This window comes from Cyrtonyx montezumae, unplaced genomic scaffold (genome assembly GCF_038088225.1).
Source record: "Cyrtonyx montezumae isolate F1298 unplaced genomic scaffold, pur_monq_1.0 scaffold_36, whole genome shotgun sequence".
Classification (NCBI taxonomy): domain Eukaryota; kingdom Metazoa; phylum Chordata; class Aves; order Galliformes; family Odontophoridae; genus Cyrtonyx; species Cyrtonyx montezumae.
Genome location: NW_027072041.1, coordinates 5,667,574 through 5,691,012, shown reverse-complemented (window position 1 = coordinate 5,691,012; position 23,439 = coordinate 5,667,574). Strand labels below are relative to the sequence as shown.

The following is a 23,439-nucleotide window of genomic DNA, read 5'->3' as shown; positions in this document are numbered from 1 at the left end:
ACAGATTTGCTGTGAATTAGAAGAATGTCAAAATCCCTGCTTGGAGCTGGATCCAGTGGAGTGTGGATGTGACCAAATTCTTATTTATCATCAAGAAAATTCTTTGGTGACCTGTGATCAAATTTTTCTTCTAATTAAGGAAGTCATGAATAGAAGACAACCAGAAATGGTATCAAACAGTAGAACGTCTTCTACTGAAGCTGTTGCTGGGAGTGCTCCACTTTCACAAGGGTCATCTGGTATTATGGAGTTATATGGTTCTGATGTAGAACCACAGCCCAGTTCTGTCAACTTTATAGAAAATCCTCAGGATTTAAATGGATCCGTTCAAGCCCACATTGATCTTAATGTGGACCTCGTGAGTCCAGACAGTGGCTTGGCTACCATTAGAAGCAGCCGGTCTTCCAAAGAGAGCTCTGTTTTTCTTAGTGATGACAGCCCTGTTGCAGAAGGTGCTATTTCCCATCATAGTTTTCTGCCTGGCTTTGATTCCTACAGCCCTATTCCTGAAGGAGCAATAGCAGAAGAACAAAAACCTCAATCTAGAGAGAGCAGTGGTAACTTTGACCTTTTCAATTTTGATCTAGCACCAATGGTTACAGCTCCATCTGAATCATCTTCTCGTTCAGTTGACTGTTCTCCAGCAGATGACTATTTCCTTAATAGTGATTCATCAGAAGGGCAACAACTTGCTGTGCAGAAAGAACATGATGAAGCAAACTTGCTAGAAAGTGATACAGCAGATTATTCAACTGACTTAGTAATGATGGCAAAGAAGGAAGATAGTTTAGCTGACTTTGGTGAGAATCCAGGAGAAATGTTTGAGAAAACTTCAAGTTTGATTAATTTAGTTGAGGGTGATACTTCCTCACCAGAAATGTTGAAATCTGCTGATTCAAGAATTCCACCAACTCCAATGAACAGTCTTGTAGAAACTTCACCACTGCATAATGGGCAGCCTTTATTTTTCCCACAGGAAGTCATTAAGAAAATAAATGAAATAGATGACACAAAGTGTTCTCAATCACGTGTTAGATATGGAAGCTGGTGGGATGGCTTTGACTTAGAGTCCCGAAATGCTGATACATGGAGTTCAAGTGAACAGGAATCTGTATTTCAAAGCCCTGTTTTATGGAACAATTGTAAAACAAGCCCAGGGCTACGAGAACATGTTGACAGAAGAGCATCAGATTCTATATTCCTCCAGAAACAGCCTGAACAAATAGAATATACAAGAGCAGGTTTGTGGGATAATCAGTTTAAAGAAGATAATCAGAAAAAAGAGAAAAAAGAGGAAAACAGTGAAAGTTTGTGTTTGCAGACTGCTTCTTTAGAGGAGTCAGAACAAGAACCAGAGAGTTTTAAGGATATGTGGGAGATCAGCGAGCCGAAACCTGTGATGTCAGATGCATGGTGCAGTGGTGATGGGAAAGGAGACTCATACAATGTCTGGATTAAATTTGAGGGAGAAACTAGACACACAGAAAACGTATGGAATGTGCCTAGAGTGGATAGACAAAAAAAATCAGTGAATGTTCCTGAGAAATGGTCCATAACAAAACGTAGTTTATCAGATTCTTCAGAAATCGCAGCAGACAATGAGGCTGAAAACCCAACTAGCCAGATATCTTCGGGAGCCTGGGATAAAAAAAGTTATTCACTTGAAAAATGCGGATCAACTGAAAGAATAAATTCTGATATCAAGAAAATGCAGAATAACACCATGTTAGAAACAGAGAAAAAAACTCTATTTGGTGACCCTAAGAACAGACCAACACAATTTGAACATGTAGATACCTGGAATATGTATGATAAAAATATCAAGCAAGAAGTAACAGAAATCGTGGTTCCCTGGGATGATTCCTTCTTGTATAAACACTCAGATCTTAGTTCATCAAATATAGGTGAAGACTTAATTGTTTCTCCACCAGATACCAATTACTCAACATCTGATTCTTATATATCACCTACATGCATAGAAGATGGAAGAGAAAATGAGGATGAAGATTTTGACCAGGAGACAATTACTGAAAAATTGACAAGCCCAAGTTTGGCTGAGCCAAAAGCACTTGAGAAAGCAAATAATGAACCATTATCTCCTAGAAACATACCTTTTTCAGGACCCAAAGACACAGAAATGTGGAGCACACCCTTAAATAATGTTGATGCCCAGTTACAAGAGAGAAATTCTAACAATACTGCGCTTTCTACCTCTACTAAACCAATACTTAATTCAGAACAAGCGACAGATGAGTATTTTTCAGCTGAGTTGCATACCAATGAAAATACCTTTTCTGAAAACAGAAGAGTTACACCAGTATACAATCAAAAAGTGAATGACTTATCACCACCACAGAATGAAGTAAATACTGAACAAAGTTTAGCTGAAAAGATAGAAACAGTGAGCAGTACTCCTGTAGAAGACACAGACACATCTACACCAACTTCAGATGCTGGAAATAGTTTGGATCTGAAAATATGTGATTTAGGAAATGAGACACTGAGTAAGGAGGCAGCACAAAACACTCCAGATTTTGATGAAAAGCTGAGCAGTCAGCATTTAGAACAACATCTTAACTCACGGAATTTACAAACTGAGCAGGATTGTGAGGAAGGCTGGGAGAATGCCATCGTAACCTCTCAGGAAGAAGATCAGGAATATAAGATAACAGATGAGACAAATGGAAAACAGACTATTACTGACATTTGCAACAAACCAGCAGAAGACAGCAGTGAGCCTTCATGTAATACAGATTCAGATGATAACAGGTCAAAATCTGAGTTTTCTAGATCCCTGGAAAAAATGAGGAATAGTTTTAGTTTGGAAGCCTTAGTCACAGATAATGAGTCATTTTCCAATCAGAGTAATCTAATCAGTCAGGTGGAAAGTAAAGAATTGTCACAGAATGATGCAGAATCTTTGTCAAGTGCTTCTGAGGAAGACAGAAATTATGAATCTCTTGATGACTCCAGACCACAGAGTTACAGTTACAGTGAAACATCACAGCCACTTACTGAGAAAGCTGAAAAGGAGACTACATTGATAGAGGATACAACAAGTCCTGAGATGGAAAGTATCTTTGAAAATAATACTTCTAAAATGCCTGTCATCTGGAATGAATCAGGAAAGAATGACTCTGATTGTCACTTACCTGTGTCAATTCCTTTGATGAATGAACCACTGGAAGCTCTGAGAGAAGTAGTAGAGGCCTCACATAAAGTAGTTCCTAACAGTCCACACATTAGTAATTCTGAGTTAGTATCTTCTGAAAATAGCTCAGAACAAAGCAGCACTCATGAAAAGTTTTTCATAGATGAGTCTCCACCTACTAAATTTAAGAAGAATTCTTCTGCTTGTTATGTCAGTGTTCCTGACATCACAGATGTGTCTATGATGGATAATTCATTCTCACACGATAGAGCTTCAGGGAGAAATGAAAATTCTGAAAATTTAGAAACTGTTAATAAACTCAGCAGAGAACTATGTGTAACACTTAATAACAGTTTTCCTGAAACTGCTTGGAATTTACAGCAACTCGAGGATTTGAAATCTCCTGGAACAAGTCCTGAAGTGAGTGAAGTCCATGAAATGGCAACCACCACTAGCAGCCTTTCAAAGGACATACAGATCAGAAGTTATTTGGAAGAAGATAATGTATGGAGTGATTCAATAAATGATTATACACACTCAAGTGGAACAAGCCCTGATTTAAGTGATGCGTCAGTGAATGTGTGGGGAGACCTTCCAGTTGAGAGTAATCACAAAGAGAGTAGAGATTCGTGGGATATTAAAAATGATAAAAATCTTAAGGAGGCTTGCAAAATAAAAGAATTTGGGAATAAATATGAAGAACAATTTGAAACAAGCACAGAACAGAATAAAGTTCCTAAAAGCTTAGATTTTTGGAATGCTCATGTAGATGATGATACTGTATCTTCTTTATCAAGTCCAGAAATAAATGAGGATTCGGAGAATTCGGAGGCATGTCCTGAAGAACTGAATGAAGATTCCACATATGAAAACAAGGAGCACAAATTATCTGAAATTGGTTCAGATTATGCAAAATCGAATGTAACAAGTCCTGAAATAAATGAAGACAATTTGGATGCAAAAAATGAAGTGGGAGAAGAGGTCTATGTAGATATCTTAAATAAAAATCCGGAATCAATTAAAGCTCAGAATGTATCACAGGAGGTCTTTACCATAATGGAGCATAATGAGACTTCTGAATATTTAGATCAGTGGGAAACACTTCAGAATAAGGCTCCAGTGGGTCTTTGCAGTGAAAAAGTGGGTAGCCCAGAAGGTTCACATTTGTATCAAATGAATGAAGATGCAACAATGACTTCTGTTTCTGGTGATAAAGAAGAGTACACTGCAAAAAGCAGTATGTGGAGCTTGTCATGGGAAGCTGATTTAGGAACTGATCAAAAATCCAAAGTAGGAACATTTGATTTTCCATATGACAATTCAGGATGGTGGAATTCACAAACTGATGGAGAAAACCCAGTGAAAGACCAGTATTCTATCTCAAGTCACTCTGTAACAAACTACGAGGAGGAGTCCTGTGAATCACCTGCACAAAGTGAAGAACTAGCAGGAGCAAGTTCCACTGAACCAAATAATGATGGTTATCAGCCTCTTCACTTGTACTATGATGTAGAAGAAAATGAAAGGCTATTATATCCTATGAATATTTCTGATTCTCAAGTAAATGAAGACACTGTGGAGCTCACACAATGTGATCCTTTTATATTTGATAAAGAAGAAAGGGGTTGGAAAGAACAATTTTTCCCTACAAATGAGAGTAATCAACTGACTTTACAGAATCCTTTTTCAGACAATCAAAAAGATAAGTCAAATACAGCAGATAAAAAAACCACAGTACTTGATCAACCAGAAGCATGTGAGGGAAATGCAATTCTCATCCCTCTCGAACAACAGGTAGACACCTGTGAAACATTAGAAGTGCACAGCCATCTGCCAGGTGCTTTCACTGTAGAAGACTTAACTTTTGAAATGACAGAGAAGTCAAGTCCAGTGTGGAATATACTGGTTCCCCAGACTGCACTTATTCCAGATATTTTACAAGATAATGCAAAAGAAAGTAATCGGTTGTTTTCAGTGGAACCTGACCTGTGGACTAGTGCCGAACAGTTTGTCACTTTGAAATCAGTTAGTGAAAATCCTGATATATTAAATCATTGTGAGCAAGACAATAGCTCTGAGGCATCAAACAGTCCAGATGTGTGCCAAGAGTATGAAGTTAAGCATACCTCTATCCCATCCTCCCAGATTAGTGTGAAACCTGAAGGACAAGATATTCAGATGACTCACACACAGTCAAATATGAGTAAAGAGAGAGATTCTGGTACAAAGAATCAGTTATTATTGCAGAAAATAGAGTCAGAACCTGAAAGTAATAGTCACCAAGACTGTGGTCAGGAAAAGAATAATGAGTTCTATCAGCTTATCTCTTCTAATTCTCAAGAGACTCTCGAATTTGCAGTTTTGGAAAATGATCTAGAAAATATATCTTTTCTTAAGGCAGCTGAATCAGTCAGCATCCCCAGTGAAGCCATAGGAGTGACATCATTAGTGCTGAAAGATGCACTCCATGAAAGTTATGCTCCTGCAAGTTGTCAAGGAACACCAACAGATTCAACTGAGATATTGACCTCCCAAACAGGTTTGGTTTCCATGAATTTAATTCTACCTGATAAAGTAGAGCAAAACTTGAATGAAATTAGTGCCTTGGCTGAAGCTGAGAAATATTCTGATATTGACCATGTATCAATAACTGGTGATGAGCTAGACATAGCAGCAGAGTGTTTGGATGAATCTGAGAAGGGTTTAGAACATAATATCTGTAACACACCAGTCACTATTACCCCAGTGAGCACATGTTGTGAAATTAATATACCAGAAGTAGCGGGCAGTGAAGCAGCAGAATCAAACAATACACATATATACTTTCCAAAATCCTTTCTTCCAGTTGATAATGAAGACTTTGAATCTAATTCAAATGATCAAGTGAACGTAACAAAAGAATATGAAGACATAATTGAGAAAGATGTTCCTGTGTTTAAGGAAATGCCCAGTGACCAGTCACCAGTTGTGTACACTCCACCATTCCATGTGTCTTCTGATGCTGAACCCCCTGGCAGCAAATGTACAAAGGATGAACTCTTGTTAAAGCAGCCATTTTGTAGCAGTGTTTCTTTGGAAAAGCCTTTACCGCTGCTAACTCCTTTGGAAGGTGATGAAGACATCCTAAAGACCAAAGAAAACAGCATTGAAGATCAGGTGTCTGACACTTCACTGGAGATCCTTCAGGAGAATCACATGACAGTACCTTTACCCTTAGAGTCTCAGGCATCTCTAGAAATATCTGAGAAAGAAAAATCTGAAGCAGAAGCGACTGATCTCAACTCACCACCAGGTGGAGATAAAAGATCACCTGCTGGTAAGAAAACAAGTTCGTGGGACAAAGAAAGAAGGAAATGTGTGGAGTATTACTCTGACTGTTGAGATATGTGTCTCCTTGATGTACAGAACTCTGTTGTTGGGAATACTTCTAGTATTAGTCTTCTAGGCATGCTTAAATCTTTTGAATTTTCATGTTGAGATGTTATTTCAGTTGTTTGCACGGGGCCTATGGTATACTGAATCATTTGTCCCTTAGGAGTGTTTATTGTGTTAATGTATAACCTTTAAGAATCGTAATTATTATGATATCGTAAAACTCAAGTACACATTAACAGAGACTGTTAAAGAAAACTGAAAGGAGCTTTAGCTCACGGTGCTGATTAAAAAAAATCATGGTGACTAAAATCATAATTCAAAGACTAAGAATAATTTGTTTGTTTTTTTAGAAGCTGGCACTAATTCCCAGCGTAGAAGGGAGAATAAGCCAAGAAATTCTTCTGAGAGCCCTGAACTGGAAAGTACAGTGAGTAAGAAGAATATGAGGATGCAGGTGCACAGAGATCCGACTTCAGTAGAGGTGGATTACATCATTGTTACGGAGGAAGAAAATACGCCTTCAGCAAGGGAAAGTGATTTTGTGTTTCAAGAGGCTGATGTACCTGAAAAAACAGAATCTAATGAAGACTTTTCACCAGGGTCATTGGATACCTTTCAGTCAATTTCCATTGTAAATGAAAGGTCAGACCAGTCTGCTTGTGGGGCTGTATGGAACTTAGATGAGAAAAACTCTTCTGTTGTTCCCCAAAAACTGGAGGATGAAAGGGGATCAGAAGAAAGATTTGGGCAAGATGAGGACTGGATTATATTGGGCCAAAATGAAGTCAGTGATGTATCATCTGTGGAAGTTTCTCCTGAGTCAGAGATGGCAAAATTTGACTCTGGACATTCTGGCAAAGTACCAGAAACCACTGTAGTGCAGGAATCGGCTCTTGACACTCAAGCAGAATTTCAGGTATAAACTTTTCCAAAACCATTTGAACACAAGAGCTGCTCTTCCTTGGATGTTTTGTCTACGGAGGATGACAGTTTGGACATTACAAGAACACATGCTTTTGTGTTGCAGGTGGATGATGGTAATGACGCAGGGAAAACAAATTATCAGCAGAAGTTTGGGAATAACACAGCAACAGAGCAAGAACTGAAGGAAGAGACAGTACTTCTCAGCAGTGAAGGAAAACTGAGTGAGAAATCAGGGTAAGAGAAAAAACCCTATGTATTTCTTTTTGAAAGTCTTCTGTTCACTAGTTACCAAAGTTATTAAATTCTATGAAATCATTAAGAGATGTCAGGACTTTCAAGTCTGAAGTACTCATTTTATTTATGTGATTTAAGTATCACTAGATATCACTTCTACTGTGTCAAAACGTGGTCTTGATTCTTGGTTGCTTGAATATGAAGCAAATTAAGACTCTTTTGTAATGCTGGAAGATTATAAATCCACTTTCTTGCAGAAAAAGACCTGTCTTTGGAAAAGTTAAAAAGACTTCATAATCTGTATTGAAGTCTGAAACAGATGTGGCCAGGGTATCTCCTGGGACAGGTACTGATGGTTTTGCCTATCCAAATGCAGCACAATGCCATTGATGAGATTATGGAGGTACTGAAGTGAAATACTATTTCTGCCTTGTGGATAAATGTGTTCAATGAAGATGGGAAGCAGTAGACACCTAGGGTAAGAAGAAGATAACTGCTTTTATAGGAAAGTAAAGAATGATAGAAAATTGCTATCTTTATAGTTATTTCCAAATTCTAATCAGATCTGAGCAGCATTTTTTTCTGTGCAGTCTGGCTTGGTGGTCGAGACAGTTGTAGTGTATTTACATCTTCCTTCAGGTGAATATGCAACCTCTGTTTTGACAGCATTATTGGCTTTCACCAGATGGAGAAAGAGACGACCTCTGGACTCCACTTACTGGACTTTTTTAGTGCTTCTCTTGTTGTCTTCTTATCTTTTACAAGCATGAGGTTTTAATTGATCCAGTGCACTAGGATAGAGATACAAATGTGCAAGTCTGGCTTCACTTCTCCTGGGCATATGCAAGTGTCAGGCTTGCAATTTTACAGAAGGGAACTTAGTGTAGTGTTTCTATAGTGAAAATCTTGTGAGCAGCAAAAGAAACTTTCCAGTAGAAAAGAGGGATGTTATTTCTTCATACTTGTTTCTCTGTTCAGCTGCACTAACCCAAAATAATGTGTTCGGTATGAAATGTGGTAACATACTGTTTTTTGTCAAAAATAAGATGGGTTCTTAATTCCAATTTTTCCTAAGCACTTCAGTATAAAATACACATTACATCCACAACTTCTGTTATAGAGTTCTGACCTCCAATTTATTTTAAATGCTTTTTTTCTTGTATTTTTACTAACAATTGGATAATTTTAGCAATAGGCACTTTTTCCCTTAAAGATGGCAGGCCTGTTTGTGATCTTGATAACAGATAATACAAATAATTGTCTCTGATAGAAAAGCATTGCTTTTTATTAACCCAAACATAGCAGTTCACAGCCTGTTAACATTTCCAGATTGAAGAGCTCAGTAGCTGTCACTTATCTTCCCCCAGAATTATTAAAATATCTTCCCTCTAAATATTGTCACATATTTTTCAGAGCATGTTAGGTAGCACAAGACCAGACACTGTAATAGCTGAGCTGTTTTTAATATAGAATAGGTGCTTGTTGCATTCTAAACATAATTTCAGTCTTAGAAACTCTGAAAAGTAACAGTATTTCTTGTGGGTTTAAACTTTAGCATCTTAGGTTGTTTTAACTGACAGTATTTTGAGTTGTATGCTTTACATACTGCTCTGTCCCTGGCTGAAATTGCCACTATGGAGTGGTGTCAACTTTTAATGCTGCAGGTTAGCATTTACTGTCCTCAAGAAAGAAACAAATCTTCAGAAAGAGTGGCAGGAGGTAGGTGCCACTGAGTTCTATACTCTCTGAAGTAAACTAAATGCTGAGTGCTTAACCTTGAAATCATCAGAAGTAAAAGTAGTTAGCACATTTTTGTTGTAACCAGTCCATCAAATTTCTATCTTACATTCTAGAAGGAAAAGCTGAAATATTGCAACTCTCTACAAAAGAGAAATCTGGAAAAAGCAAAGCAACTAAGCAGCAATTTTGAATCCACATTAGTGTGAGAATTGGGATTTCTGTATGTACAAAAACTACATTCATTGGCTCTTGCATGATCTGGGAAGCCTTTCTCACCATTAGCTTTGTTGGATTTCACAGGAAGTTCATTTTTATTTATTTATTTTATTTTTGTATTTTTTCAATTTTTTTAATTTCTTTTTCTCAAATAATTTCTAGTGAAAACCTTTACATCAAAAAATACTTATCACCTCTGCTCTCAAAAAACACTAAATAGAAAAGGAAAGAGTAGGAATTATTTAGAAATGTTAGCTACATGTAGGCTTTCAAATCTCATATGAGCAAATCAGCTACCAAATCCTTTGTCTCCCACAAAAACCATTTTAATTTAAAAGCAGCCAGATGCTGACCCTGCTTAAGTCACACTGACTAATTACATGCAGGCAGCATCCTGGGGTTTGAGCTGCCGTACTTACATGCCAGTGATGGTAATGTTCTAGAGAGGAAACAAAACTGTTCCAGGTGTCTGCTTTTAAATTACTTTTATAAATTAGCACAATGGAGTTAAGATTTTGAAACATGAAAATACCCTGTAAGATCCCTCAAAAAAAGCCCTGATTTTCACACTTATACCGATACAAGAAAAATAATCTCTATGGCAATGGATAAATAGGTATTTTTTTACTTCTCCTTGCTATGATTCACAAATTGTATCCATTTTGTGAAGTACTCTACTATTGTTTAGGAATTTCAATAAGCCTTGAAAGTGAAAACTTGAATCTTGTACGCGATAGCGGTTTGCATTCACTCATATTTCAGATGTAGAATATTACTTATTCTTATGTCTTAGTATGTTCTTTTCAACTGATTCCTGAATTAAATTCCAATCCATAAAATAACATAAGAATGTTTTCTGTAAATCACTAAATTTAGTTTTCACTTAAATGCATGGTGGAATGCAGTGCATACTGGAAGGAAAGGGATGCAGTGATTCTTGGTGTAGAAACCTTGGAAATTCCCACTGTAGGATTTATTCTTATCTGAACCAATAATGGCTGTTGTGCATAACAAGTACACTTTCCGTGGGCAGCAGTGGCTGTTTCTGTACCCCTGTTTTGCAGTACTGGGGCCTGTCCTGTTTAATATCTTTACTGATGAACTGAACAGTGGGATTGAGCACACCCTCATTAAATATGCAGTGTCAGTTTCCAGGGGGGTAGAAACACCCTAGGGAGGGATGTGGACAAACTGAATCACTGTGCTGAGACCAATGGGATGAATTTCAACAAGACCAAGTACCGGGTCCTGCACTTTGGCCACAGCAAGCCCAAGCAAGGCTACAGGCTTGGGGCAGAGTGGCTGGAAGACTGTAGAAGAAGCAGACATTGGGGTGTTGTTTGACACTTGGCTGAACATGAGCCAACAGTGTGCTCAGGAGGCCAAGAAGGCCAATGTCATCCTGGTTTCTATCAGAAATAGTGCTGCCAGTAGGGGCAGGGAGGTGATCATCCCTTTGTACTCAGCTCAGGTGAGGCTGCACCTCGAGTACTGTGTTTAGTTTTGGGCCCCTCACTGCAAGAAAGACACTGACGCCCTGGAGTATGTTCAGAGAAGGGTAACAGCTGGTGAGGGGTTTGGAGCACAAGTCTTGTGAGGAGTGGCTGAGAACTGGAGTCATTTACTCTGGAGAAGAGGAGGCTAAGGGGAGATCTTACAGGTCTCAACAATGCCCTGGAGGAAGGTTGTGGCAACGTGGTGGTAAGCCTGTTCTCCCATGTAACTAGTGATAGAACTAGGGAATGTCCTAAACTTGCACTACTGGACACTCAGGTTGCATGTTAGGAAATACTTCTCCAAAAGAGTGATCAAGTGCTGGAATGGTATGCTCAGGGAGGTGGTTGAGTTACCATCTCTGGAGTTGTTCAAGAAACATTTTATGTGTTGTACTGACAGACATAGTTATTGAGGAAATATGATCTTGAAGGTCTTTTCCTACCTCAGTGATTCTATGATTCAGTGATTCTACTTAACAACAATGAAGCTGAAGCCCAGAGAAATAAAGAAAAGCAAATAGTTATTCAGGATCTGCATTAACAAGTATTTATGAAAGCAGAGAACCTTTAAAATCTGCTTTCCTTTGGTTTTGCGTGTTGTTACTAGATGTTTTGTGTTGATAAGGTACAAACGCTAATGAGTACTTTTCACCATTATATTATTTATTTTTTATGAGTTTCTTACAGATAGAGATTGCTTTACAGTGCAGTTTCCCCCTCAGGTTCTCATGTGACTTAGAGCTGATTTTCAATGAACTTATTATAAGCTTACATCTTTGGTCAGTTAGATGCTGGCTTCAGACTTTGCAGAGAATGGAACAGACGCATGCAGATGTCCCTACAGATACTCAGCTGTGTGTTCACAGAGGCTTTGATTTGCACAGCTGGAGCATGATGATTAAGGACTACAAACTACTCAGAGCAGGGAAGGAAGAGAGTGGTGAGGGAGTTTCCCTCTATGTTATGAAGTAGATACATCGCAAAAAGCTGCCTCTGTGAGTTCATGGGTAAAAATCAGGGACCAGACCAATAAAGGCCATTTGGTGGTCAGGGTCTACTACAGGACACTTGATCAGTGAGATCCTGTGAATGAGGCCTTCTTGCTACAACTGCAAGATGTTTTGTACTTACTGGCTCTCATCTTGATGAGGATTTTCAGCCATCTGAATGTCTGATAGGAAGGCAACATTGGCTACGAGCAATCCAAGAGACTCATGAGTTCATTTAGGATAACTTCCTGGTCCAGGAATTACACCAACCAGAGGTGAAATGTTACTGAACCTGGTGCTCACCAGTGCAGAGGAGCTCACTGAGGAAGTTAAGAATGGAAGCAATTTAAGCTGTAGCAATAATGTCTTTGTTGAGTTTGTGATATGAGGAATATGAGCATGGCAAAATGCAAAGGAAATTATTGGATGAGATCCCCCTGGGAACTTTCCTAAGGGATGAAGGAATGGAGCAGAGATGGTGTTAATTTAAAGAAATAAGGAAAATAAAGAAGTAGATTGAAGTCTTTGTGTCCACAGATCACTGCCTCCTTCATTCTAATGTCAAACAGAATAGCTTTCAAAGATGTTCAAGTGGATTTTAAGAATGCCTGTGACTGATGATAATGTTCTTGTCTTCTGTCCTTTTTTTTTTGCTGCTGCTGCAGCAAAATAAATAAATAAATAAAAGTAGCAACAGTAAGAGATGTGGATACTTGGTACTGTTAGGACACTGAATAAAGGTTGTAAATCTGACTCAGTAATAAGCAAACACCAGAAATAATTAATACCTAGGCTTTGTTTGGCCTCGTGAAACTCTACAAGAAGGTCTTATAACACATTATTAATATCTATCTTTTCAGGAAGAAAATGGCTTTTTGTATTGCTTTCCATATTTGAGCAGTGAAATGCAACTGTATATAAAAAGGAAGAATTCATGGAGCACTGTATAAAGGTTGGGTGTGCACATGTCCTGTCCATTGGGCTGGTATCATTCTGTGTTCTCTGTTTAGGAGATAAACAGTGTTGATAGCACACCAATGTTTTAGTTGCTGAGCAGTGCTGCAAAATGCCAAGATTTCAGTTTCTGACGCTGCCCAGTTGGTGAGGAGCATGGAGGTGTGGAGGTGAACAAGGAGCTGGGTGGGTTCAGAACCAGGATGACCCAAACTGATGAAAGGGATATCCCATGCCATGTGACAATGTGTAGAAGTGTAAAAATTGGGAGAAATTGGTTGGGGACAGCTGCTGCTAGGAATTAGCTTGGAATCAGTCGGTTAGCGGTGACCAATTGCATTATGCATCAGTTGTTTTGTGTATTCTGTTATTATTATTATATTTTCTCTTCCTATTCTGACTTAGTAAGTGGTCTTTATTTCAACACATGGATTTTACTTTTCTATTTTCTCCTCTGTTCCTCTGTAGAGCAATGGGTTGAGGAGTGAGTGAATAGCTGTGTGATGCTTTAACTTCCTGCTGAGTTAAACACAACAGAAAGATAATGTATTTTACTGCTGCTGCTACTGGAGGTAGCAACAAAATTTATGAACTGAAGGTCATTTTGTTCCTAATAGAAAGCCAGCATGTCTTACATAACTATATGAAGCTAGGTGATGACGCAGTACTGGAGCGCCAGAGAGAGAATATCATGGTAGCTTTTATGTATCAGCACACTTCGTACCCTGTGTTTGTGGCTGTGTATAACAGATCATTCATACTCTTATCTTTGTAAAGGAAAGGATTTTCATTTTTTTCAGATGGAAAAGTTAGAAAGAACTGAGGGAAATGCTGAGGATTAAGAAATAGTGAGAGTGGTAGAGATAAGTGCACTGAAGTTTGGAAGGTTTGGGGGAGATGTTGGGGAAAGATGGTGGCAAAACTGAACAAAAGGACAAAGAATTTCTTTTGAACGACTGCCAATTTTTATTTGATCTATTAGAATATATCTACTTTAAAAATAGTCAAAACAAAACAAAACAAATTTAAAAAAACAAAAATCCCAAACTTACTGTATGTTCTAGCTAACATATTTTCAAAGAAGCAGGAATCAGTCTCTTCTGTTCACTTTTGTAGTATCACCAAAGATACTCCTTCCACTGCCTCAATCCAAAATAGCTCTTTGACCATTGCTGTACTGCTGATTTCTACAACTGCCTATGGTCAGCTAATGGTCAAAATAAAACCTGTGACTGTTCCAAGATTATTAAGAGTTCTGCAGAGAGATTGCCATCTTTAGCCAAATGCATATCAGCAGACATTAATGACTCAAGTCCAGGATCAGTGTCCAATACAAAATTGAAACAGTGCTGGAGCAGAACATGTTAAATGAAAAAAAAAAAAAACCCAACAAAAAAAACCCCTCAATTCTAGATGAGCAAGGATTTTTGTTAGTATTTTCCAGTGTTTCCTCAAAATGTCTGTCACTCCAGGACCAAGATAATGTAATGAATTGGAGAGACCAGGTTTGCTCCTAGCTTTAATGATCAAAGCATGCTGCCATATTTAGAAATTCTGAAGAACTGAAAATCTGCATTAAGTTTAAGAGGCCACATCCTGCAAAGTAACCTTTACTTCTCTGTGAATGTTTCTATTTCTTTTTTCTCCTTGTAATACCACTGGGACTATCATCTTTCACTTCTATCACTGTTTATTAGTTGGCCAAAATCACAAGAAAGCAATTCCAGGCACTCTGGGAACAAAGCATGCTGCTTCATTGATGCTTCCAACTCCTGCTGACCTGCAAGATGATGGGTTTGAAATCTCTTGCTTGGCAGTACAATGTGTGACATTTCACTAAGCACAAGGAGCATGCTTTAAAGGTTAAAAAGAAGCATTCAGGGAAAGGAGAAAAACTGGTAAGGAAAGTCCATGCAAATAAGAGTTTAATGCCTTGTTAAAAAAGAAAATGAAGATTTGAAACTCAACCAAAGTTTTGATTAGGATGAGCTAATTTCTTAGAATTGCAAGGTTAGAGCTTACTACTTTGTATGGGAGCTATATGATTAATATATTTTATAGCGTTATGTATTGGATTATTACCATCACTGAAATAATACACATTATGTATATGAAGTTAATTGTCATGCATTATCGTTTGTGAAAACGTTGTTTCTGTGTAAAGAGAAGAATCACTGGGACACATTCAGAGCAGAAAAATTTCCAACAATGTAGCTGTAAATTAAAATGGTTTCTTTTTAAAAAAAAAAATCATAACAATCTATTGTAATATCAGTGAATCTCACTACTAACCTTTTATTTTAACTGATGGAAATAATAACATATGTTGTTCATGCATGCATTTTTATAGCACCATTTCTTTCCCTGTACTTGATTTGGTCTACGAAGTCATGACAACCATCTTTTTGGTTATCAATTTTGGGGTGATACAGTATTTTCCATCACCATCTGGAGGTTGAAAATTAATTAAAACTAAAAACCCAGTTTTCCATTGCAGAGCCAGCTGTTGAACAATAGCAGCAGCCAATATGGTGATGATCCCATTTTTGTAAAACTAGCATTAACATTTACATACAAAATGCCAAGTATGTTAAAAACTTGTTAATATTTTAAGAGGACAACAATGGAGTGATGGAAAAAGAAAGTAAAGTCTACTTTCTATTACCCACTTATGATCCTGAGCTTTTATTAAATTGTGAGGTGGAGCTGGTAGATCCACTGTCTTAAACCAAAAAGACATAGATATTGGTTGTATGGTTTTGTTGTCACTTAAATAATTACCCTGCTATTCAAAACTCTACTTTTATCTGAGCTAATTCACAGTGTATATTTTTAACCTATGTAATAAGTGACAAAATTTCAGCGTTAGAGAGCTTCAAACTTAACACTGTTGATGTAGAATTGTCTTCAACAGTGAACTGCAGTGAATATTGTGGGTCCCAACAGAGACTCAAAATCTCAAAGACAATCTGTGCCATTCTGAGCACACAGGGTCAAAGCTGCAGATTCTACCACTTTCCCAATTTCATTCTGCTAATGACTTCTGTTGTATAGAAGTACTTTATAGCTCTATTTCCTGTGCAGCTTCTGGGGATCTACTCTTGAGATTTAAAATAAATTAAAAATCATCCAATTGAAAAAGTGCCAAAAATTATCCCTATCTTTGAGAATTTTATTTAGTTAGGTAGCAGTAGCATCAAAGATCACATTTCTACTGCAGTGTCCTCTTTAGAAAGTGTATTTTAATTTTGGAGATTATTTTTATAGTTTTCACTGTTGGTCCATTATTCTTTAAAATGGCATGTGAGGACTGATTTACCAGGAAATCTGCAGGAGAGCAGGAGATGTTTTCCTATAGAATTACTAATATATTGAAGAACAAAGTGGGAGGCACTGAATTTTTATTTTTGCTGTTCTGTGGATGTTCGTGGAGATATATTTGCAAAGTAAGGTTAGGATTTTGTTTTTGAGTGCTTATGGCTTAGAAATCTGATGTGGAAACATCTCCAGTTCTCATATAAGTCATCCTCAAGGAGGGGTCAAATAGTTGAAGGTTAAGCAGCCCTAGGGGCTGCTGCCTTTCTGATTTCATTCACAGGACTATTAAGAAAGAGGATTTAAAGTCCACATTTGGCTTGTCTACACGCAGGAGGGTGTGGGACTATGCTAAATGGGAAGCAGACCCCTAAGAAACGCAGTGAAAAGCACAAGCTATGAGTATTGCTTCTTGCTTTGCATATGATTTTGTGTTGCTGGTATTCACCCAGGTTTGTGAATTGTGCTTAAAAAAAAATAGAGAGAGAAAGATTTGCATACGCATTTCCATAGCTGAATTGCAAACTGAAGAAATTATGTAAAGCATGTTGAATATGCATGTGCTCTATAATCATCGATGCAGACAGAAATGAGGGCTGAGATGGGTTGAATCCATAAGAACTTTTGTCATGCAATCTCTCATCGCGGGCTTTCCTCAGGCTCTGAAATGAAGCAGCAGGGAGCTTTTCACTGCAGCCAGCTGACTCGCGGTGTAAAGTTTGGAGATGCTATGACAAAGCTCCGCAGGGAACACAAAAAGGCTGTTTCTGCAGCTAAAGCACTGTTCTGTGTTCATTTCAGTGCTCCCTTGCCCAAAGCCCCATGTAGCTGGTTCATACGGCAGGATATCTGGAGGCAGGTGATCACCCTTATTTAACAGAACCACTAATCACGTGACAAGAAAATGGTGGAGGATCTGTATTCCTAGTAAACTGCTACAGAAAGAGGGATGCTGAAGTGCAGCAATAAACCATCTGTACAATTTTCCCTGTAGAAAGGCCTCTTCAAGTCTTTAGAAGGTAAGCGTCTCTTTATACCGAGAGGCTGATATGCAGGTTTTCTGATTAATGTATCTATTGTTCCAGTTTCATTGGACAGAAAAGGGGAAAATGTTTGTTAGCAGGATGCAAAGCAACCCGGACCTCATTACTGAAAATCAGGCAGCTGCATTTTAATTCTACTGCAGCTCTTCATGAGAGAAGCTTGCATCGGTTCAACGGGGTTTCTTTTGTCTGGGCGCAGGCATGGTATTTGTAATTAGGACACTAAACTTCACTGTGCAATCACCTAGCGCTTTACATTATTTTCTGCTTGTTTGCCTGGCTCTGAGGATATGGTGGGAAAAAAAATGAATGTTGGTCTTTGTCACTGGATAACTTGCTTTTTAGACTGCTTAATTGCTAGTGTAGTAATTGTTTGTAATATCTCTCATGTAGACTATTTGACAGAGGTATTGTTTTCATTTCTTTTCATTGCTATCAGCTGAAATGCAATTTCTAAATTTTTTTGCAAAGTCCTTGTATTTTTGCAAGGAACGCAGTCTCTAATCTTTGGAGGTTACACGATAAAGGATGCAGTAATAGTGTCATTGGTGAAAGGACTAAAACATTTCTGCAGAAGTTGGTTTATACAGGCACTGTTTTTGTTTAAATTCAATCAAGGGGGCTGGATTTGGCTCCATTCAGTCACTTGCATCTCTGTCTGTAATGAAGGAATGAAAATAATTTTCAGATTTAAGTGATAAGGAAACAAATGATGATGATGGCCATTATAATGGCCATTGAAAATTTACAGAATGTCTAAATATTAGCTACTTGGTTCAACACTGAAGCGAATGTTGGCAGGTGTATTTAGCTGGAGTCATTCTAAAAGAACAAGGGGCAGGCAGAGATGTCATCTTTATTAATATGCTTGGGAAACAGAGCTATGTTGAGAAAGAGAATGCCCAGAGCTCTAGCAGCGCTGTCAGGAGGCATTAAGGCAGCTGCAGGGGGCGGGAGGAAACAACGTGCTCAAGTCGTTATCCTTCCAAAACCCTTTTTACAAGGCTGCTGTGTTCCCTCTAGAATGACAGGGGAGTGCAAGGGTCAAAAATATCTGATTTATTCCTACCTTTGATGAGTTTGTCCAATATTTGGTCTTGTGTATCTGGACAGTAATAAAGTTTGTATAATCACAGATGAGTCTGGCATTGGGATATATTCACTGCTTAAAAAGCACAGATCCTGCTGCAAGTAGTTTGTTCTGTTTTTATGGCATCACCGTGATATTCCACAGTGCTAAGAAAATAATAATATTTGTCATCTTGTACTGCATATATAGAAAGAGGTAAAAAGAAAAGTGATCTTTGAGCCACAGTTCTTTTGTTCAGTTAAAATGTGGATCACTCAGAGCTATGAAGAAATACTGTGGATGTTAGAGTATGAATCTGTCAGCAGTTGTAAGCTATTTGTATCACTATACTGTCCTTGATATTGGAGACACTTCCTGTGTGGCCCTGCAAAAATATCCAGGAAAACATGGTACTGCTATAATAAAACACAAGATTGACTTGCAGAATGGCTGTGAGAGGCCAGCTGCTCGACAGATTTCTTAGTGCACCTGATTTTTTTTCTTTGGCTGATGTAAAAAGTGGGTTGAATGCTATGGAGTTTTATGAATTAACTCAGATATTACAGATTAGTTTTTAGCATGTCCTGTAGATTCTGTAGCCACTGCAGCTGTGAAAACTAGGCAGGTTTATTTCATGCTAGCAGATGGAAATTGACTCTATCCTACAAGAACAAGAGTCTCCTTAGCAGAAAACACTGGTAGCAAACTCTGGAGGGCTGTCCATGATGGACAGCAGCCTTTGCCACATTGTCTGGAAAGGCATAGCATGCAGCTAGCCTTGCCTTTGTAGCTCCAAACTTGCAGCGTATGTGGAGTGCCTTATGGGAAAAGGAGGAAACCCATTTTCTCACAACATCCTGTATGTTACTTTTTCAGTCTGGCATTTCTTGTTGCTCTTTCTTTTTGGAATATCTGACAATCACATATCCCCCAAACTTCAATTGGTTTTAATCTTTCTGCTGATTCTGTGACTTCTTCAACTCAATGTGAGCAGAGTTGTGCTTTTGATGAGAACTGGTGTCTTTCTGCTTCTCCCGTCTCCAGTTGCACATGCCCTTTTGGTTCCACCTGCTGCAGGGCTGGACTGTGTCCCTGCTATAAGCACGTCCTGCCTGTACAAGTAGGCTTCAGGGCTGGGTTCTTCTGCTTTCACTGCATTAACAGAATTTATGTGCCCTGGTTAGATATCTTCTCTGTCTCATGGCTGGACTTTTCCTCTGTTTTCCCAAGCTGCAAATCATAGAATTATAAAGTGGCTTGGGTTGGAAGGGACCTTAAAGTTACAAGCCCCAAGCTGTGAGCATGGCTGCCACCCACCAGGTCAGGTTGCTCAAGCCCCTATGAAGCCTGGCCTGGTATGGCTTCAGGGGTAAGGCATCCACAGCTTCTTTAGGGAGCCTGTTCCCAGTGCCTCACCATCCTCTCAGTGAAAAATTTCCCCCTGACATAGAATCTAAATCTCCCTTCTTTTAGTTTAAAACCATTTCCCCTTGTCCTATCACTTCTGATTGATAACTTTTAGTTTCAGTTTTAATCTGACCAGTTAAAATTCCCACTCTCTATCCTGTGACATAACATTCCCCTGCTATCTGACCACTGCTGCTTTATGGGAGACTGAAATTTAACATCACCATCTTTAGTGCCTTTTCTTTAGGTCAGTCATGACCAAGATAGGGAAAAAGTACTGGCTAGTTTTCATGCATGTTTATAGATAATTTATCTGCTAACACAGATAAGATAATTCTAAGTTACAATAATATGGATCATGAGTTGTGATGTCATGGTTGCATTAGGAAGGAAGAATGGGAATGTGGGTGTTGAATGACTTAGAAATAGGAACTGAACTAATTTTTAGGAATAAAAACTAGGAAATGAACAAATTAACAAAGTTTAAGGTACTGAAAAAGTAGAAATTTTCTAAGTGAAAATAGGAGAAGGATAAATAATAAAATAAAAAGTAGGACCAGAGAAAAACTATTTTGTGAGGAGGAAAAAAATATAAATCATACAGTGTGAAAAATGTTGTCATGTATCTTTTCATATATATCACCATGCTGTCAGTTGTGCAAGGGCTAAACATGAAATCAGAGAAGTGCTAGCAAAGTCTGAATACTTTAATAAACAGACCAATAAATGTGACATGAATCTGTAGATATTGTTGTTATATGAGTTCTTATGGCTAATGACTCTGAAAATTGCCCCCAAACGTCTTCCATTAGGTGGGCAAGATGAGATTAATCTCTTCTAGGATCCTTCATTCTAATGTTGATTCTAGTTATTCAATTCTGATAAAAAGTATCACAATCACTGTACATGTTGTTCATACAGTCATGGAAAGGAGTAAAATGTGTGATGCAGGAGTTGACAGTACTGCAGAAAATCAAAGTAAAAAAAAGTACTTAGTTCTGTTATGGAACTAATGGTTATTACTAATGTTCAGAGGCATCCCAACATGTCTTAATTTGAGAGCAAGTGTGCTTAATAAGGTGTAGACTGTAGTAATGGTTGAAGTGTAGTTTCCACAGCTCCTGTAAAGAATCTCAGTAGGGCAGAAAATGTACAGCTTCCTAAAGATTTTCAGCCTCTGAACCTGCAACATCTGCCTACTCTAAAAGAATTAGCACACTTCCTGAAAGCACAGATGTCTGCAATTGGACTTGAGTGCATGCTGCTTTTTAAGTGCAGTCCATGTGCCATTTACATCATTTGGAATCACAGATTTTCTGAGGAATGCTCTTTATATCACAGTTTGGCAGGAAAATGCTCCCTATAAACTGCACATTGTAAGGAGAACTGGTTTTAGAGTGGGGAATGAATAACCTAAAACTGATATTTTAGGAAAGAGTAATTATTCAGTGCTAGTGGATGACAGGAAACTGGTCCTACTTTACATGCTTCTCCAAACAAAATACCGAGTGAAGAGATTATAATTAACGGAATTAGGAAATGCCTGGCAGGCTTTGCTGTCCACAGTAAAAAGCATTGCTGGAAGTAGTGCTATATCATGGATATAGGCAGATAACTGTCCCCTGAAGAATTAATTGTCTTCTCTTCCTGTCTGTGCTACTGGGTTCTTATGTGGTGCAGAGGAGGTCACTAGCAGTCACCAGCTGCTTGAAATGCACATATCCTCTTCCTCTGACCCTTTTCTTATCTGTTCTTTCTATGGATGCCACAGAAAAGCCACTGGGACTTGTGTGTACCAATCCTTTTCAGGGGCATCTTATCATGAGAATCTGCAGTGGCACATAGAGGATGTCATAAAATGCTACATATTTAGAAAAAAAGAGTCTCCAAGGTTATTAGACATTATGTGTTTGGAGCTGCCAACAAATGACAACTTCAAAGTTTCTGTTTTCAGAGTTCTCCTTCTACTGTAACAGTGAACAATTTCTTGCCCTTAACTCATAAATTTGTTTTTCAAGGAAAGTTATTATTTGGAAATGCCTAGTACTGAAGTTATTTGTACTTTTGAAAAGCACTAGGAAGGACCAATCATCCTGTCTTCAAAGCATAGTTTGCACAGTGCATAGTGAATAATATTTGGGCATGCATAAAGGATAAGATAAGGTTCTGTTCGTGGTTTGTACTGTCTCCTGGAGCATCCTGTAATCAGCTGATAGCAAAAACCTAGAAAGGGACTCTGGGATGGTTCTGGGCTCTGTTGCAGGCAATGTCAGCCTGGCTTCTATTCCTAAGACCCCATTTCAATAGGACATCTCAGTGTGATTCTGCACGGAGATGCATTTTATTTTGTACGTCTGGAAGTCACAGATAATCAAGGAAGCCTGAAGTTCCTTGATTCCTTCCATAAGTCTTTCTGACCCATGGACAAGTTTATAAAATTGTTAAAATAGCCAAGTCAATCACATTCTCACTCACTCATTTAGATTTGTTCCTCCATGGCTCCCTGCATCCATCCCTGGCTTTGGCTTCCTCTCTTGTGCTGTGACAGAGGGAGAGAACTGGCAAGGAATCAGAGCAGACAGCCTGTGGCTGCATAGCAGCAGTGAAAGCAGTGGCATGTGCTTAAGAACAACAGCTTTTATTTTTACCAGACTAAATTGATAAGAGCAGATGGGAAAGCCCATTACTGTCAGTGCCTACCTGGGAAAAACTGAAGCTTACAATACAGAGCTAGAATGAGGAGTAGGGAACAAAATGGTTAGGTAAATAGACTTTACAATTTAAAGACCTTTGGAGACCTTTAAACATTTTCATAAAAATTGTTAAAAAATTATAAATTATCCTTGAGCCAGAAGTTTAACATATTTCAATTAACATATGGAAATGAAGACAATTTAAGTCTTTTTGGTAACACATAGGATATTTCTGCAGAAAATATATTACTTTTTACAGACATGTTTGGCTTTTTTATCCAACTATGATGCTGAGAGTGGATTAAAAAAATTGGATGTGGAAATCATCAACCAACAGCACAGTCAATATAAGAAGCTTTATAGTTGAAGAGTAAAGCATGAAAAACTAGGAAGTTACTGATTTTTAGCAGTCGTTTATTCCATGGCTATCGAGAAACTGAGTGACTTGTTTTTCTATATGGTGGGAATGTTAGCATGCTTTTATCTACTGCGCAGCAGCATGAAAATGATTAGTTGACATTTGCACAGATGCTTGATAAATAAAGCTTTTAGCTCAAACAAGACAGCATAGATAATTTTTGGGTTTTGGTTTACATCCAGAAATGGTAATAAAAGTCTCATACTAGGCATAGATTCCAGCATTCAGATTAAAGACTTTTCCTGAACAAATTTGTGATTAAGAGGTACCAAATAAATAGTAATAGAAACAGTGTTAATTTAGTATACTAACATATGGCTGCTAAATGCAGCTCTCAGGAGGTTATAAAATTAATCTGTTTTTACAAGTAACCTGTATGCAATGATTACTTCTACACAGCTGTGAATGAAAGTAA

At 38.2% G+C, this 23,439-nt stretch overlaps 1 protein-coding gene across 6 annotated transcripts in view; it reads left to right on the top strand.

Moving 5' to 3' along the window:
• Positions 1–23,439, top strand: part of PRUNE2 (prune homolog 2 with BCH domain) — a 132,243-nt gene that overhangs the window by 81,279 nt on the left and 27,525 nt on the right. For 4 of the 6 annotated variants that reach the window (XM_065745523.1, XM_065745521.1, XM_065745522.1 and 1 more), the window contains exons 1-2: positions 6,927–7,442; positions 7,554–7,684. In XM_065745523.1, the coding sequence (XP_065601595.1) occupies positions 6,969–7,442; positions 7,554–7,684 (605 nt within the window). In that variant the 5' untranslated portion in view covers positions 6,927–6,968. Of the gene's footprint in view, positions 1–4; positions 6,468–6,876; positions 7,443–7,553; positions 7,685–17,325; positions 17,414–23,439 lie in introns of those variants that run through there. The other 2 variants (XM_065745526.1, XM_065745525.1) reach the window with 2 other exon arrangements.